The sequence below is a fragment of the Protopterus annectens genome, chromosome 6.part0 (assembly GCF_019279795.1).
Source record: "Protopterus annectens isolate FY-2018-M chromosome 6.part0, PAN1.0, whole genome shotgun sequence".
NCBI classification, from domain to species: Eukaryota; Metazoa; Chordata; order Ceratodontiformes; family Protopteridae; genus Protopterus; species Protopterus annectens.
In genome coordinates, this window is record NC_056737.1 from 1,845,884,574 (window position 1) to 1,845,898,022 (window position 13,449).

The window sequence follows — 13,449 nt, forward strand, 5'->3', positions numbered from 1 at the left end:
GAGAAAGAATAGGAAGGAGAAAGTGAATTAAGAAAGAATTGTGGGAAGATCATATTAACATGAGACAATTTTATAATGACTGATCTGAATTGTTAGATGTTATTCAAAAGAAAACATAAAACATTTAATTAATCTGTCAGGAAAATAAGAGGAAATAAGTAAAAGGGTAAAATACTTTAAGTGAAAAAGCCTTTGATAATTTAGAAAAAAAAATAACATCAAATAGTGTATAAATGAGAAGAAATCTATGGAGTAAATAAAGATAAAATTAAGAACTTGTTATTTAAACAAAGATACTTTCTTCAAGGAAAAAAGAAGAGGCTGTGCTGCATTTAAATGAAGTCATAAGAGGATAGCACAATGTGGAAGCTGATGGACAAAAATAATACTGCAAAGAGGTCAAACGAACATAATGAGAATAGTGGTAGATTATGTTCAAAAAATGTTTAAAGCAAAGGGTAAAAAAGAAAATATAGTATGAAAAGTGAAAACATTTTCATAAAAAGATATGATTTTGAAAAGAGAATAGTGGTATAGTAATTAGATAGGATGTTAAGACAAGTAAATGTGAATACAGCAGCTGGATCTGATGTAATAGAATACCAAATGCATAAAAATATGACTTTGCAACAGAAAAATTTCTTTAAGGAAGTATTAAATGACTGGTTGAATGTGGGTTTTAAATATAAAGAACCATGCAATAAGATATTAATATTTCTGAGGAAAAATGTGAAAGAAAGAATATAAAAGAGGTCTACTGTTCTGAATAACACAGATTTTTAAATCTTTATGAAAACTATACAAAACGGAAAGGAATTGTATTGTACAGGACATGATATATGGTGTCAAAGGTACAAGTCAAGAATTGTTAACAGTTGTTAGAGAATTAGTAGATGATGCATTAAATAGAAAAGAAGAATTACTAATTATGGTAGGAGATTTAAGTAAGGCTTTTGACACCATACAACATGGAATGTGGTGGGGCACATTTAGTTCACATAATATGAGCAAGAAGATTCAGAATGTATGTGTAACTGCTTAAGAACAAAATAAAATAAAAGTATTAATCAATGGTTGGTTGAGTAAAGAAATAAATATTAAGAGAGAGATAAGACAAGGGTGCCCTATGAGTGGCATAATATTTACACTAGTTATGAATATAACAAGTTATATGAATCAGGTGATTAGCAATATAAATTACAAAACAAAAGAAGGAATTGATTTATCCATAATGTTATCTTGCACTGCTGATATACTTATTGTGAAGCATCAAAGTGGGATAAAGAAGTATTATGCCAGTTAAATAAATGTTTGCAAATAACTGATGAGTTTGAAAAAAAAAGAAAAGGAAAATATCTGGGTATGATGGGAAGATAAAAGGAACAGATTTCAGTAGGAAAGAAACAGAGGTTTAAGGAATTAGATTTGGGAATCAAGAAACAGAAAATGCTATAGAAAAAAACTAAAACACACTTGCAACTTTTGGAAAACATTCAGACTTGCATTTAAGAAAAATTATACCTTTTGAACTCTATTACATTAGGAAAAGTAGCCTATTTAGCCAGTGTGTTTAATATGCCAGTGATTTATGAGGAGGAGTTCATCAGTATTAAGTTTTTGTTTATATGAGGATCCCATCTCAATCCTGTAAAGAGAGGTGTATTGTATGTAGAAAAAGAAAATGGTGAACTGGGTTTAATAAACCCAATTGTATATGCAGCCTCTTTGAATTGGTATAAAGTGCTTAAATTGCTATGAATTAAAAATGAGAATCTAATAAGCAAAATATTAAAAAGTAAATACAATAAAGTATGGAGTATAATTAAGAACTGTAAAAGAGTAATAGAATATATGAATGATAAGATTAAAGCTTACCAAGAAAAAACATTATGTGGAGATTAAATATATAAGTGTTAGAAGACAATATGAAATATGGTGAAAATTAAAGCTCTAAGAGAGAGAAATGAAAGATGTAAACAAAGAAGTTATATTCTTACCATAACGTTCCATGTGAGTTGTTCATCTCGCCTTTGTTCTTACACGTGGGTACAGAGCTGATCTATCGGCTCCGAGTCAGCCGCTTTCCAAGCTCAAGATCTTTCAGTAGCTCGAGGCACAGTACCTATCCCATGATGCTCTCTGACTAACCCTCAGATCTAGTTTGCTGAATCCAGCAACAAAGGAACAGCCTAACCTACCCTAAATGTCAATATGTGTATATATAAAAAACATATATGTACAGTTAACCACAGGATGAAAGTCTGGTAGAAGTAACGGACAGTAGACAAACCAAACCAGACCTCCAGTCGTAACCGGTCTTCAAGAACCCGGAGGGGGATGGAGGGTGGGAAATGTAAGAACAAAGGTGAGATGAACAACTTACATGGAACGTTATGGCAAGAACATAACTTCTTTATGTGAAGTTGTTCAATCTCGCCATTTGTTCTTACACGTGGGTAGCGTCCCAAGCACCCAAACACTGGGTGGCTCAAGGGAGTACATTCCTGAGAATAGTGGGACCAAAGGAAGCGCTGTCCCTGGAGGCCCTGTCCATTTTGCAATGAGTGATAAACGTATGTGGTTTTGACCAAGTGGCGGCTGCACAAATGGTGTCTAAAGGCAAACGAGCTGCATGAGCTAGAGATGTGGATACCGCCCTAGTGGAATGAGCTTTCACCTTGTGTTCTAAGGTCTGATTAGTTGAAGAATATACAAACTTTATGCAATCTGATAACCATTTAGACAAGGTCACTTTAGACACAGATAGCCCTTTTTTGTTGTCAGCGTAGGAGACAAAAAGCTGTTGAGATTTTCTAAAATCCTTTGTTCTGTCTAAGTAAAATCTCAACTGTCTGTGGACATCAAGTTTATGTAGCATATACTCCATTTTATTAGAATGATGCCTGAAAAAAGTGGGCAACTCAATAGACTGATTCAGATTAGTCTCAGAGCAGACCTTCGTAAGAAAAGTGGGATTTGTCCTGAGAGACACTCTATCAGGAAAAAATACCAAGTAAGGGGGCCTAACAGAAAGAGCTTGAAGTTCAGAAATTCTACGAGCTGAAGTAATAGCCACCAAAAATAATGTTTTCCAAGATATGAACTTCAAGGGGCAAGAGGATGCAGGCTCAAAGGGGGAAAGTATCAGTTGAGATAATATTAAATTTAGGTTCCATGGTGCAACTGGTTGTCTGATGGGTGGCCTTAGGTGATGAGTCCCTTTCAAAAAGGCTTTACATAATCTGTGTGACATAAGATTAGATCCTTCAATCCCAAGTGAAAATTAGATATAGCGGCCAACTGAACTCTAACGGTGGCTGCTGCAGCACCTTCCTGAAAAATCGTTGTGAGAAATTTCAGAATCCTATCAAGAGGGGCAACATAGGGATCAATATTGTGTTGAGAGGCCCAGTAAACAAAACATTTCCATTTACTACTGTACAGTTTCCTAGTGGAGACTTTATGAGAGGAAACCAGAATATGTTGAACTTCGGAAGACAGATTATATGACCTGGCTAGGTTGGGAAGTGGAGCAGCCAAGCTGTCAGTTTGAGGGACTGAAGAGAGGGGTGAAGAACTCCTGGCGAATGCGTCAGAAGGGCTGGCACTGGGTCCAGAAACCAAGGTTCTTCCAGCTGGTATTTATGAAGAAAGGGGAACCATATCTGCCGAGGCCAAAAAGGGGCTATCAGAATAACTGTCCTTCCCGAACCCTTTGCTTTCATCAAGAATCTGGGAATCAGTAGGCTTGGAGGAAAGGCATAAAGGAGACCAGAGGGCCAATCATGCACAAGTGAATCCCTGGGACTGTCCCCCGGTGGAGGGTTGAGGGCAAAGTAGCTTCTGCATTTGGCATTCATTGGAGATGCAAAAATGTCGCAGCAAGGCTGGCCCCATCTGTGGAATATCCTTTCTGCCACATTTTGTTGGAGGGACCACCCGTGGGGTAACAAAATCGCTCTGCTCAGTTTGTCCGCTATCACGTTGGATTTCCCCGGGATGTGCATTGCTACTAGAAAGCACCCGGTGGACATAGTCCACTTCCAAATTCTCAAAGCTTCTCGGCATAAGGTGTAAGATTTGGTTCCCCACTGTTTATTGATGTACCAGACTACGGACATATTTTCTGTCTGAATCGCAATCATCCCCTGAGGTAGAGAGTCATAAAAGTGCTGCAACACTAAAAGCACTGCTCTCAACTCCAGGACATTGGTGTGCAAATGACATTCTATCTCTGACCAACTGCCTTGGGTAGTCTTTCCCTGAGAAAGCCCCCCCCCCCACCCTATCAGGGAAGCATCCGTGGTCACCATGGCTACTGGAGGGGGTAATATAAATGGTCGACCTACTGTCACCTGGTGGCTGTTCAACCACCAGAGAAGATCTCTCTTGCTAACATCTGTCAACAGAATCTTGAGTGACATCGGGAGCTGTTGGTAGGACCACTGGGTGAAAACCAACCATTGGAGTATCCGCATGTGCATCCGGCCCAGAGGTACTGCTATGAGGGAAGCTGCCATTGTGCCTAAGAGTTTTAACACATGAGAAGCAAGTACTTTCTTTTCTTGTAACAAGCATGACACCTGACTTCTTAGAGAGGTGACTCTTTCTAGAGGTAATTTGTCCAGGGCGGTGGTGGTGTCTAGGTCTGCTCCAATAAATGAGATATGCTGCGATGGTAATAAAGCAGATTTTTTGAAATTTATGGTTATTCCTAACCAAGAACAAGATTGATCGTATGATCCCTGGACTGCATGAGTTGATGCCTGGTGGTGGCGTTTAGGAGCCAGTCATCCAGATACAGAAACACCTGGAATCCTAGATGCCTCAGGTGAGCCGTAACTACTGCCATACATTTGGTGAACACTCTGGGGGCTGTAGTGAGACCAAAGGGCAGAACTCGAAATTGGTAATGACTGGCCCCCAGACGGAAACGCAGGTGATCTCTGGATGGTCTGGCCATTTTGATGTGGTAGTACGCATCCTTGAGATCTAAAGAGCACATCCAATCACCCGTTTCCAGGAATGGGAGTATCGATTGAAGCATGTCCATCCGGAACTTCTCCTTCTTTACGAATGTATTGAGTTTGCTAAGGTCTAAAATGGGCCTCCAGTCCCCTGTTTTCTTTGAAACTAAAAATAATCTGGAGTAAGTTCCGGATCCTATCTGGTCCACCGGGACTGGCTGGATGACTCTTTTTTTCTAGCAGGTTTTGGATTTCCTGTGACTGCTTGATTCCTCAGACTGGGTGGAACATCTGGGATTCTTTTTGTGGGTAACAGGGGTTCTACAAAGGGAAGGAGGTAACCTCTGGTAACTATGTTTTGTACCCAAGAATCTGAAGTAATTCCTAGCCAGGCGTCAGGGTACAAGGCCAAGTGACCCCCGACTGCCTCCAGAGTAGGACAGTCGGGTCTCCTCTTAGGAGCGCTGATTGGGCTTGCCAGGAAACTGCTCCCTGTCACCCTGGTTCTGCGGACCCCCTCTGCCACCAAAGCGGCGTCTTCCATTATTGCGCCCTCCTCTGCCCCTAAAGGGGGGTTCACTACGTGTGTTCTGGAAAGCTCCTTGGGACTTCCGGAACCACATATTTCCACCTCTTTGCCCTTTGGGGTATGGTCTAGTAGGGGTGGAAAAACAGACTCATACAGCAGATAGAGTCTTTCCTTCCTGCTCACACCTAGTGAGGGTCTCCTTGACTTTAGGCCCAAACAATGAAGAGCCATCAAATGGGGTATTGACAAAGGAAGACTTGAAGGCTTCCACAAAGGAGCACAAGCACATCCAGGACTGTCTCCGCAGAGCAATTGCTGAACCTACTGCTCGACTCGATCCCTCGGCTGCATAGGAAATGAGCCACATGGATGAGTTGACGACAGAATTAAGGGTAGAAAGCTGAGCTGTAACCTTTTCCGAAATAGCCTCATCTGTGTTACCCTTTAGAGTATCTCCGAGTTCTTGAAGGAGATCTCGTTGAAGGCGAGTAAAATGGGTCAAGTAGTTAAGCGATCTCATGGCAAATGTCGCAGAACTACAAATGTGTTTCCCATATCTGTCCATCGTCCTGGAATCCTTATTAGGAGGATGGACAGTAGAGGAAGTCTCTTACTTGGTGGGCGCCGCCACTACCATGGCATCAACAAGGACTCCTTTGGTGAGGAACGATTTCTCTTGAGGGGCAGTGATGAATTTGTTGGGCCTCCGAGGGACTGGTTCCATGGTGTCAGGGGACTCCCACGCCCTTCGAGCGACCAGATCCATTAGTTTGTCGAAGGGCAGTGTAACCCAGGAGGTGGAGGGCTGAGACCCAAAGGCCTTAAGGAGCACCAACTCATCCTCAGTAGGGCGAATGGACTGCCAGTCGCCCCTCTGCTTAAGTATTTGTAAGATGTCCGCAAAGGAGACATCCTCCGAGTGGGACCGTGGAGACCCTTCAGATTCCTCTAAGTCGGTGTCTGATGTCAAGGATTCCTGAGGGGAATCCATATGCCTCCTCTTGCAGAGTCTCTTTCTGGGAACTTCATCAGTGGGGGCGGCTGGTGAAGTTTCAGGAGAGCAGGGTTCACCCAAAGGGGATACCTGAGGCTCTAGGTCTCGATGCTTAGTAGGTGCTTTAGACAAAGAGGCAGAACTCGGCATCTTCAGGGAGGAAGAGGAGGAAGAGGACAGTAGTGTGGGTCTGAACAAACAACACCCTCCTCATGGCATCAAAGGCCCTGGGCTCTCGGCCCAAGGAGGCCACCGGTTCCGAGGAAGACGGAGGCCTTGCAGGTGCTGAGGCCGAGGGCTCCAAACCAGAGGACGGAGCCGAGCTCACCTGTGTCGAAGCCCCGAGGGGAATTGTCTGTTCGACCCTCCCCCGGAACCCTCGAGAGAGTTTCGGATCCGAGACTCTTCCGATGGCACCGAAGAGGTCAGGGTGGGGGGAACCAAAGTCACTGGAGCAGCACTCGGCTCCACGGGTTCCACAACCATCAGATCTTCCGCCTCTGGCTCCGAAGGCCTGGGTAGGCTCGGAGGAGGAGTAGTCACAGGCCATGGGGCGGGAACAGGGCTTGAATCCAGTTGGGACGAAGCCAAGAGCAGTTTAGCCATTGCCGGGTTCTCCAAGAGTCTCTGCACCACAGGGTCCACATCAATATCTGACATCATTGAAGAGTGGGTCGAAGGGGCCGAAGAAGCTACAGACCTAAGTATTGGAGACTTTAAAGTCTCTGATACCGGCTCCAAAACCAAAGGTTGGCTCCGAATCATCAGTTTGGCACATGGTTCCGAAGACCTAAGAACTGCTGACCGCAACTTAACAGAGGTGTTCGGATCCGTGACTACTTGGACCCTTTCGAAGACTTGGAGGTCTGGTCGGACTTGTCCAAAGCTTCTTGAAACTCAGGTGTTAAGAGACCTCGATCAATAAGTTTCCTACATCTCTCTAACAGAACTCTGCCACTAAAAGAGTGGCAGATGGAACAATCCTCCTGCAAATGGAGAGGTCCCACACAATAAACACAAGAAATGTGGTTATCTGTTATTGACATTTTTTGGCCACAGTCACATCTTTTAAATCCGGACTTTTGCTTTTGGTCAGCCATCATGTCCAGGAGAAAGCACAATTATCAGATCCCTGATAATATCAAGTACACTAGTACTATCCAATCATAAGAAGAGAAACACAGAGAAAACACAATTATCAGTACAATCCAATAATAATCGAAAAACAATCTGCCAAAAAGTGGGATAGGAGAAAAGATAGATCCCTGTACAACTATAGTAAAGGATGTAACCAACTGAAGAGAGGGCAAGGCCCAAGAGCAACTTGCTGCAATAAAACACACTAAACAGGGACAAAGCCCTAAAAAAAAGATAGTATAACAAGGGAACACTGGTAGAAAAACACACACATATATATATATATATATATATATATATATATATATATATATAAAGGTAAACTTAGCTGTAGAAATACTTCTTAATAAACCTTCACTGGCTCGATCACACTGATGACTTGCGATCCATTGCAGCGGCAAACTAGATCTGGGGATTAGTCAGAGAGCATCACAGGATAGGTACTGTGCCTCCGGCTACTGAAAGATCTTGAGCTTGGAAAGCGGCCGACTCAGAGCCGATGGATCAGCTCCGTACCCACATGTAAGAACAAACGGCGAGATTGAACAACTTCACATAGATGGTTGAATGTCCTGATTTTTATGAAGACTTGCTATAAGTGAAGGCAAACATACCCTCTAAACATAAGTGAGGAGAGTATGTAATTACTGTGGTGGAAAAATGGCAGAACATGCATTTCTGAAATTTAAAAGAATAAAGAAATTTTGGAAAAATTAGGGGAGCCACAATATTTTGAGGATATTAAGAAAACAGAAGATATAAATGTGGACATGACTGAATATGTTTTTATAGGGGGAAAAAATTAAAGAATATGTTGAAAAAATAGACAGGAAAATATTTAATGTGATGTGGGTAATCTGGAATCAAAGGTTAAAGAAATAATGTATAATGTCAAATGGGACTTGTCTGAAATATTAAAAAATAAGGTTTTGGTTACGGAAATTACAGCAGGGGTCAGAAAAAAATATCAAATTGAAGAATGAGTTAAATGTATGTAAAATGAAATGTTAATATGCTCGTGAATAACAATACAGATTATGTAAATACTGTATATTTTAGTACATACTGTCAAAAAGGTTTTTGTTAAAGGACCTCTACTCTTTTCAATAAGTGCCATGGGATCTTTTATATCCACATGAGCTACCACTGTCTCATCCGAGGGATGCAGCATCCTCCTCATGTGGCACTGCAGTGTCAGCAATCCATTTACCTGCTGTCGGAACAGAACCCACAGCCTTCTGCAACAAAGGCAAGAGTGCTTCCTGTTGTACCACTGATACTGCTTTGAGAAACATCCATGCATTTAAGAGTAAGAGTTTTTTTCCTTTGGAAAGTTACAGAAAAAGCTCTATTACCTATTGCATTCTGTCATAAGGAAGGAAAATCATACAACTACCGATGTCCAGAATAGCCTCTAAAAATCTGCGGATACATGAGAAATAAGTGTCTGATTTCTTCTAAATGATTATGATGCCAAGATTCTGAAAACACTGAGGAGTTTGACAAAATAATTGTCTGTAACTACAGTAAGCAGGATTAAATAAAGCAATCGTTCAAGTGAGGGTAAATATGTACCTCCCATAAGTCGGAGATAAATAAATTATACAGCTAGCCATCTGTTTAATGTCCTGGAAGCAGCAAAAATCACTGACTGAAAAGAAGTGAAAATAGGTAGTTTCCCACATGAAATATGGGGTTCCATTCTCATGAGTGAAAACTCAAAATACTGAAAACCCAAAATATTGAAAATTCAAAATTTTGAAAATGGGAATTTGCCACTTTTCCCATTATGGATTTTATATATATATATATATATATATATATATATATATATATATATATATATATATATATATATAGTGTGGGGGGTGCTTGCCCCTGCATTAAAGCATTAAATAGATTAATATTTAGTTTTCCATATTTTGGGATGGAGTTTTTTTTTTGAGTTTTTAATATCATGACATACATCTGAAAAATGAGAATCTTGTCTTTGGCTTGCTGACTGTGAATATGTAGATAATGATCCTGCAGCATGCCATGGTTATAAAGACATTTTGTATTAATACAGAGCATAGAGTTTGTACTGGCAACATTCTAATTCCGTTTGTTTAAATGAATGTGTTTAGATGTTCAAGATCTAGAAAAGACAACCATAAGTTACCATTTTTTTCTACCAGAAAAATCCTTAAATTAAAAAAGCATTCCAAGTTCTTCTGGTAGTGTTTTTATCATTTGCCTGTTGATTCACTACTGAATTAAGGAAGATTTAGAGACTGATCTCCTAAATTCAAAACTGCGCATGGAGCTACAGTTTTAAAACTCTGTCATGTACCCTGATGACATTCTTTCTTTTATCTATATGTCTAATGTTATTTTGAACCACCATAATGTGTAATGTGAAAATTATCCTCCTAGGTTTTGGTGGAAGGGGACCACTAGCAGTTGAAGCTACAGGATATCACTGGGGGGGTTTTGTAATGACTTGCTTCTCCAAACTGAATATTCAGACTGTTGCTGTCAATGCCATCTACAGTTCCTCCCTGCTGTATTTTCTGGTACTGCTGTCTCTGCTTGTATTCATCTACTGTTTTGCTTAATATAAAAGAACTAGGATTAAAATGGAATTTTCATAATATGCCTGAAGAATGCAGAATGGAAAATTTGACCATTTGAGTCATCTTGCCAGTTTTTTCAAGGCTCTTCAACTCTTCCTCTGACAATGTGCCAACTAATGAAGAAGAAGGGTAGTGATCCCAGCCAAGTGCGTCTTCTGAAACAGTATTTGTGGTGGTTTCTCAGACTACCACCATCATTACAGCAGCCGTATTTAATGACTGCTGTCTGATGTTTTTCCCCATTGCTTCAACAGGGTTAATAGTTCCCAACTTCTCTACTTGTTTTAAAATTTCCCCTGCTACTACCATACAAGTCTGACACTGTGTTTTCCTTACAGTAAGGGTAGAACAAATATAAACCTTCTTCCCAACTCTTATCAGACCTGCCTTACTAGGAAATGTACTACTAACAGACACAGTTTTCTTTGGGCCTCTTTGAAATGTCAGGTCTACAAAAGTAGGGTCAGTTGCTGGATTTGTACATAGATTTTTAAATTGCTCCTGAACTCAATAAAACCTATCCAATTTATTTGTAAAAAGTGACCAAGAATCTGTTTAAAGAAAAAGTGCCTTAAATATAAAACAAAACAAAACTGAAACTACAGGAGAAACTATTGGCAATGTAGGGGCCCCTAGCTGCATCAACTCAGTGTACTTCTTTTTTGGTGAGAAGTGTCCTTAGTAACCCCCCTAAAATGGCTCTTCATTAGCAGTAGCCTTCTAGAAGAGAACCAGAGACAAAAGAATTAACATTCCCCTGAATCTACGGCAAACCTCAAGAAAGAAGACACCCAGTTACAACAGGCAAGATTCTTCTCCTTTTCTGAAACAAAGGAAGGAAAAAGAGACCTTTTAATCTTTTTTATAACCCTCTAAGATGAAGGACTTAACCAGAGCCACTAAAATGTTTATGTTCTTTTGTAATATGAAAAAAAATAAATAAAAATTTGACAATTTGCCATAGTCTGTCTCAAAAGTTGTGCTGGGACAAACACCAGAAGACTGATATCCAATCCTCGGACACCTGAATTGTCACTTACAAAAGATCAGGGTTCTAGGTGTCCAGCATATCAACAGTCAGTGAACATATACTTAACTTTACGTTTAAAGGCAAGCCTTCTGATATCACTATGACCTCTACAGAAGTACAAGTAGAAAAGCTTGTCCAATATCAAGTACATTTCTGAAGCATTTTTAGCAAAACTTCTAAAAGGCTGAACAGACATTAAGAGGCTGAAAATCAGGGTGAAAGGCAGTTTAGTTTCAATCAAAAGTACACCTTCTGGCATCCTTTTAACAATTAAAGGTAGAATTTAGGGAGCAGCTCTCTCTGCTACGTCTCCTACAAATGTGTTTTAAGGCAGTGAAGCACCTGCGAAATGAGGGATTCCAAAAGAAACAACATCTAGAATAGGGCAAGACATCTGGACACCAGCTACTGAAGGAAAAGAGTATTTGCTTAGCAAAACGACAACAGGCCTTACGGTAATTGGCACATGCTACACAGAGAAAAAAAAATTACATGTTTATTTTTGGGGATAAACTCTTGGCTAGGCTTGTAAGGGCCCCAGGGCCATTAGCCTAGTAACCTCCTATGATCCTATGAGTGCAGATCTGAGCTCACCTTTTTTTTTTTTTTTTTTTGTAGCAAGAGACTATTTCTTTCTATGCTTTTCTTCTTCTTTTTCATTTTCCTTTAAGTGTTCCACCTTAGATTTAACTTTTACTGGAGAAAAAGGGAAGAGAAACATGAAGGAAAATAAAGAGAATTACGCTTTGCAACTGTGTATACCCCCCCCCCCCAAAACAAAATAATGTGAAAATTCTGAGCTCTCACAGACTAAAGGCTTTTCTATTAAATTTATAACTGTCTCAGCTATAAGAGCTGTTGTTCTTCTCAAGGCAAAACAGACACTTTAAATGAAAGTTTCTAAGAGGAATCTGAAGCCAGAAGAATACTTTTTGGTATTATCTTCCGGGGTGTCACTAGCACACAATAATCATTAATCCAAGACAATCCTCTAAGCAGCATTACACAGACACACACACACACACACACACACACACACACACACACACACACACACACACACACACACACACATGCACACACACATGCACACACACACACACACACACACACACACACACACACACACACACACACACACACACACAAATGTGGCGCTTAGCACTGTCAGCACTGGTAAATGTCTAATGAACACAACCAGTGTCCTTGGATGACTCAAAAAAAAAAAAAGATTCTCCCCAATGATCCAGGCTCAAGGCTACATCCTGGATACCTAAACTGATGTGTGACTTCTGAAAGAAAATCATGCAGGGGCTGAAATCTGCCTTCAGTTATTATCACAGCCATACTGTAATTCCTGCAAAAGTGATCTTCAAATGAACATGTATAGTTTTTTTGTCTCATGCTGAACTACTTTGATTGACAAGGGTTACAACATCCATCTTCCAAACTCTGTGGAATCCCATCACTATCTAGTAAAATGTTTCTAAAGGGCTGCATAGTTTGCTGCTAATGCCATTCCTGTCTCTAGCTCATCTCGCCACAATCCATTCTCCATTATTTTTGACTTCCTTCAGGATCTTGTCGGTCACAGTCCTTCCAGTCATATTCTGCAGGATGCACAAAAACTGGACATGTGTAATATAGATTAAAAGGAATAGATGCTTACAGGGTAAAATGAATAAAGGGTAGATAAAGTAAATCAAACTATCTTTATCTTTAGGCAGATACATGTGTATACTTCTGAGTCATGGCCTTGACCTTTTACTGCCATTGTGAACAGTAAAAAGATTTACCTGCTCAGAAACGTACCTTCTTCCCCCTTACTATCCAAATAAAAGACAAAAAAATCAAGCAATGTTTTCAGAAAGATAAGCGCTTTGATTTATTACGCTTTAATCTGCACTTATTACCAAATGTAATGATAGAAACACTTTTATTTTCACTCGTTTTATTCTGTACTTACCTTTACTGGAACTGTTGCAGCAGCCAGTATTCTCCTCTCTTCCTTCAGGCATGTTGAAATAACAATTGACATATGCAAAGGGTTCCCATGATACTTAACCTACAAAACAGGCACAACAGGATTATCATCACTAGAGTAAGAGAGCAGGATTAAAGCACATTTTATCTCAGATAAGGAAGAAATTCTGTCAGGTTTCACCATATGCCTTCTT

The 13,449-nt window shown here is 40.2% G+C and overlaps 1 protein-coding gene across 3 annotated transcripts in view; it reads right to left on the minus strand.

Annotated features, from left to right (window-relative positions):
• The window catches only part of STAT4 (signal transducer and activator of transcription 4), a 3,571,511-nt gene that overhangs the window by 2,440,465 nt on the left and 1,117,597 nt on the right, over positions 1-13,449 (minus strand). For all 3 annotated transcript variants that reach the window (XM_044075198.1, XM_044075197.1, XM_044075196.1), the window contains one exon: positions 13,239-13,337. In XM_044075198.1, the coding sequence (XP_043931133.1) occupies positions 13,239-13,337 (99 nt within the window). The remainder of the gene's footprint in view (positions 1-13,238; positions 13,338-13,449) is intronic.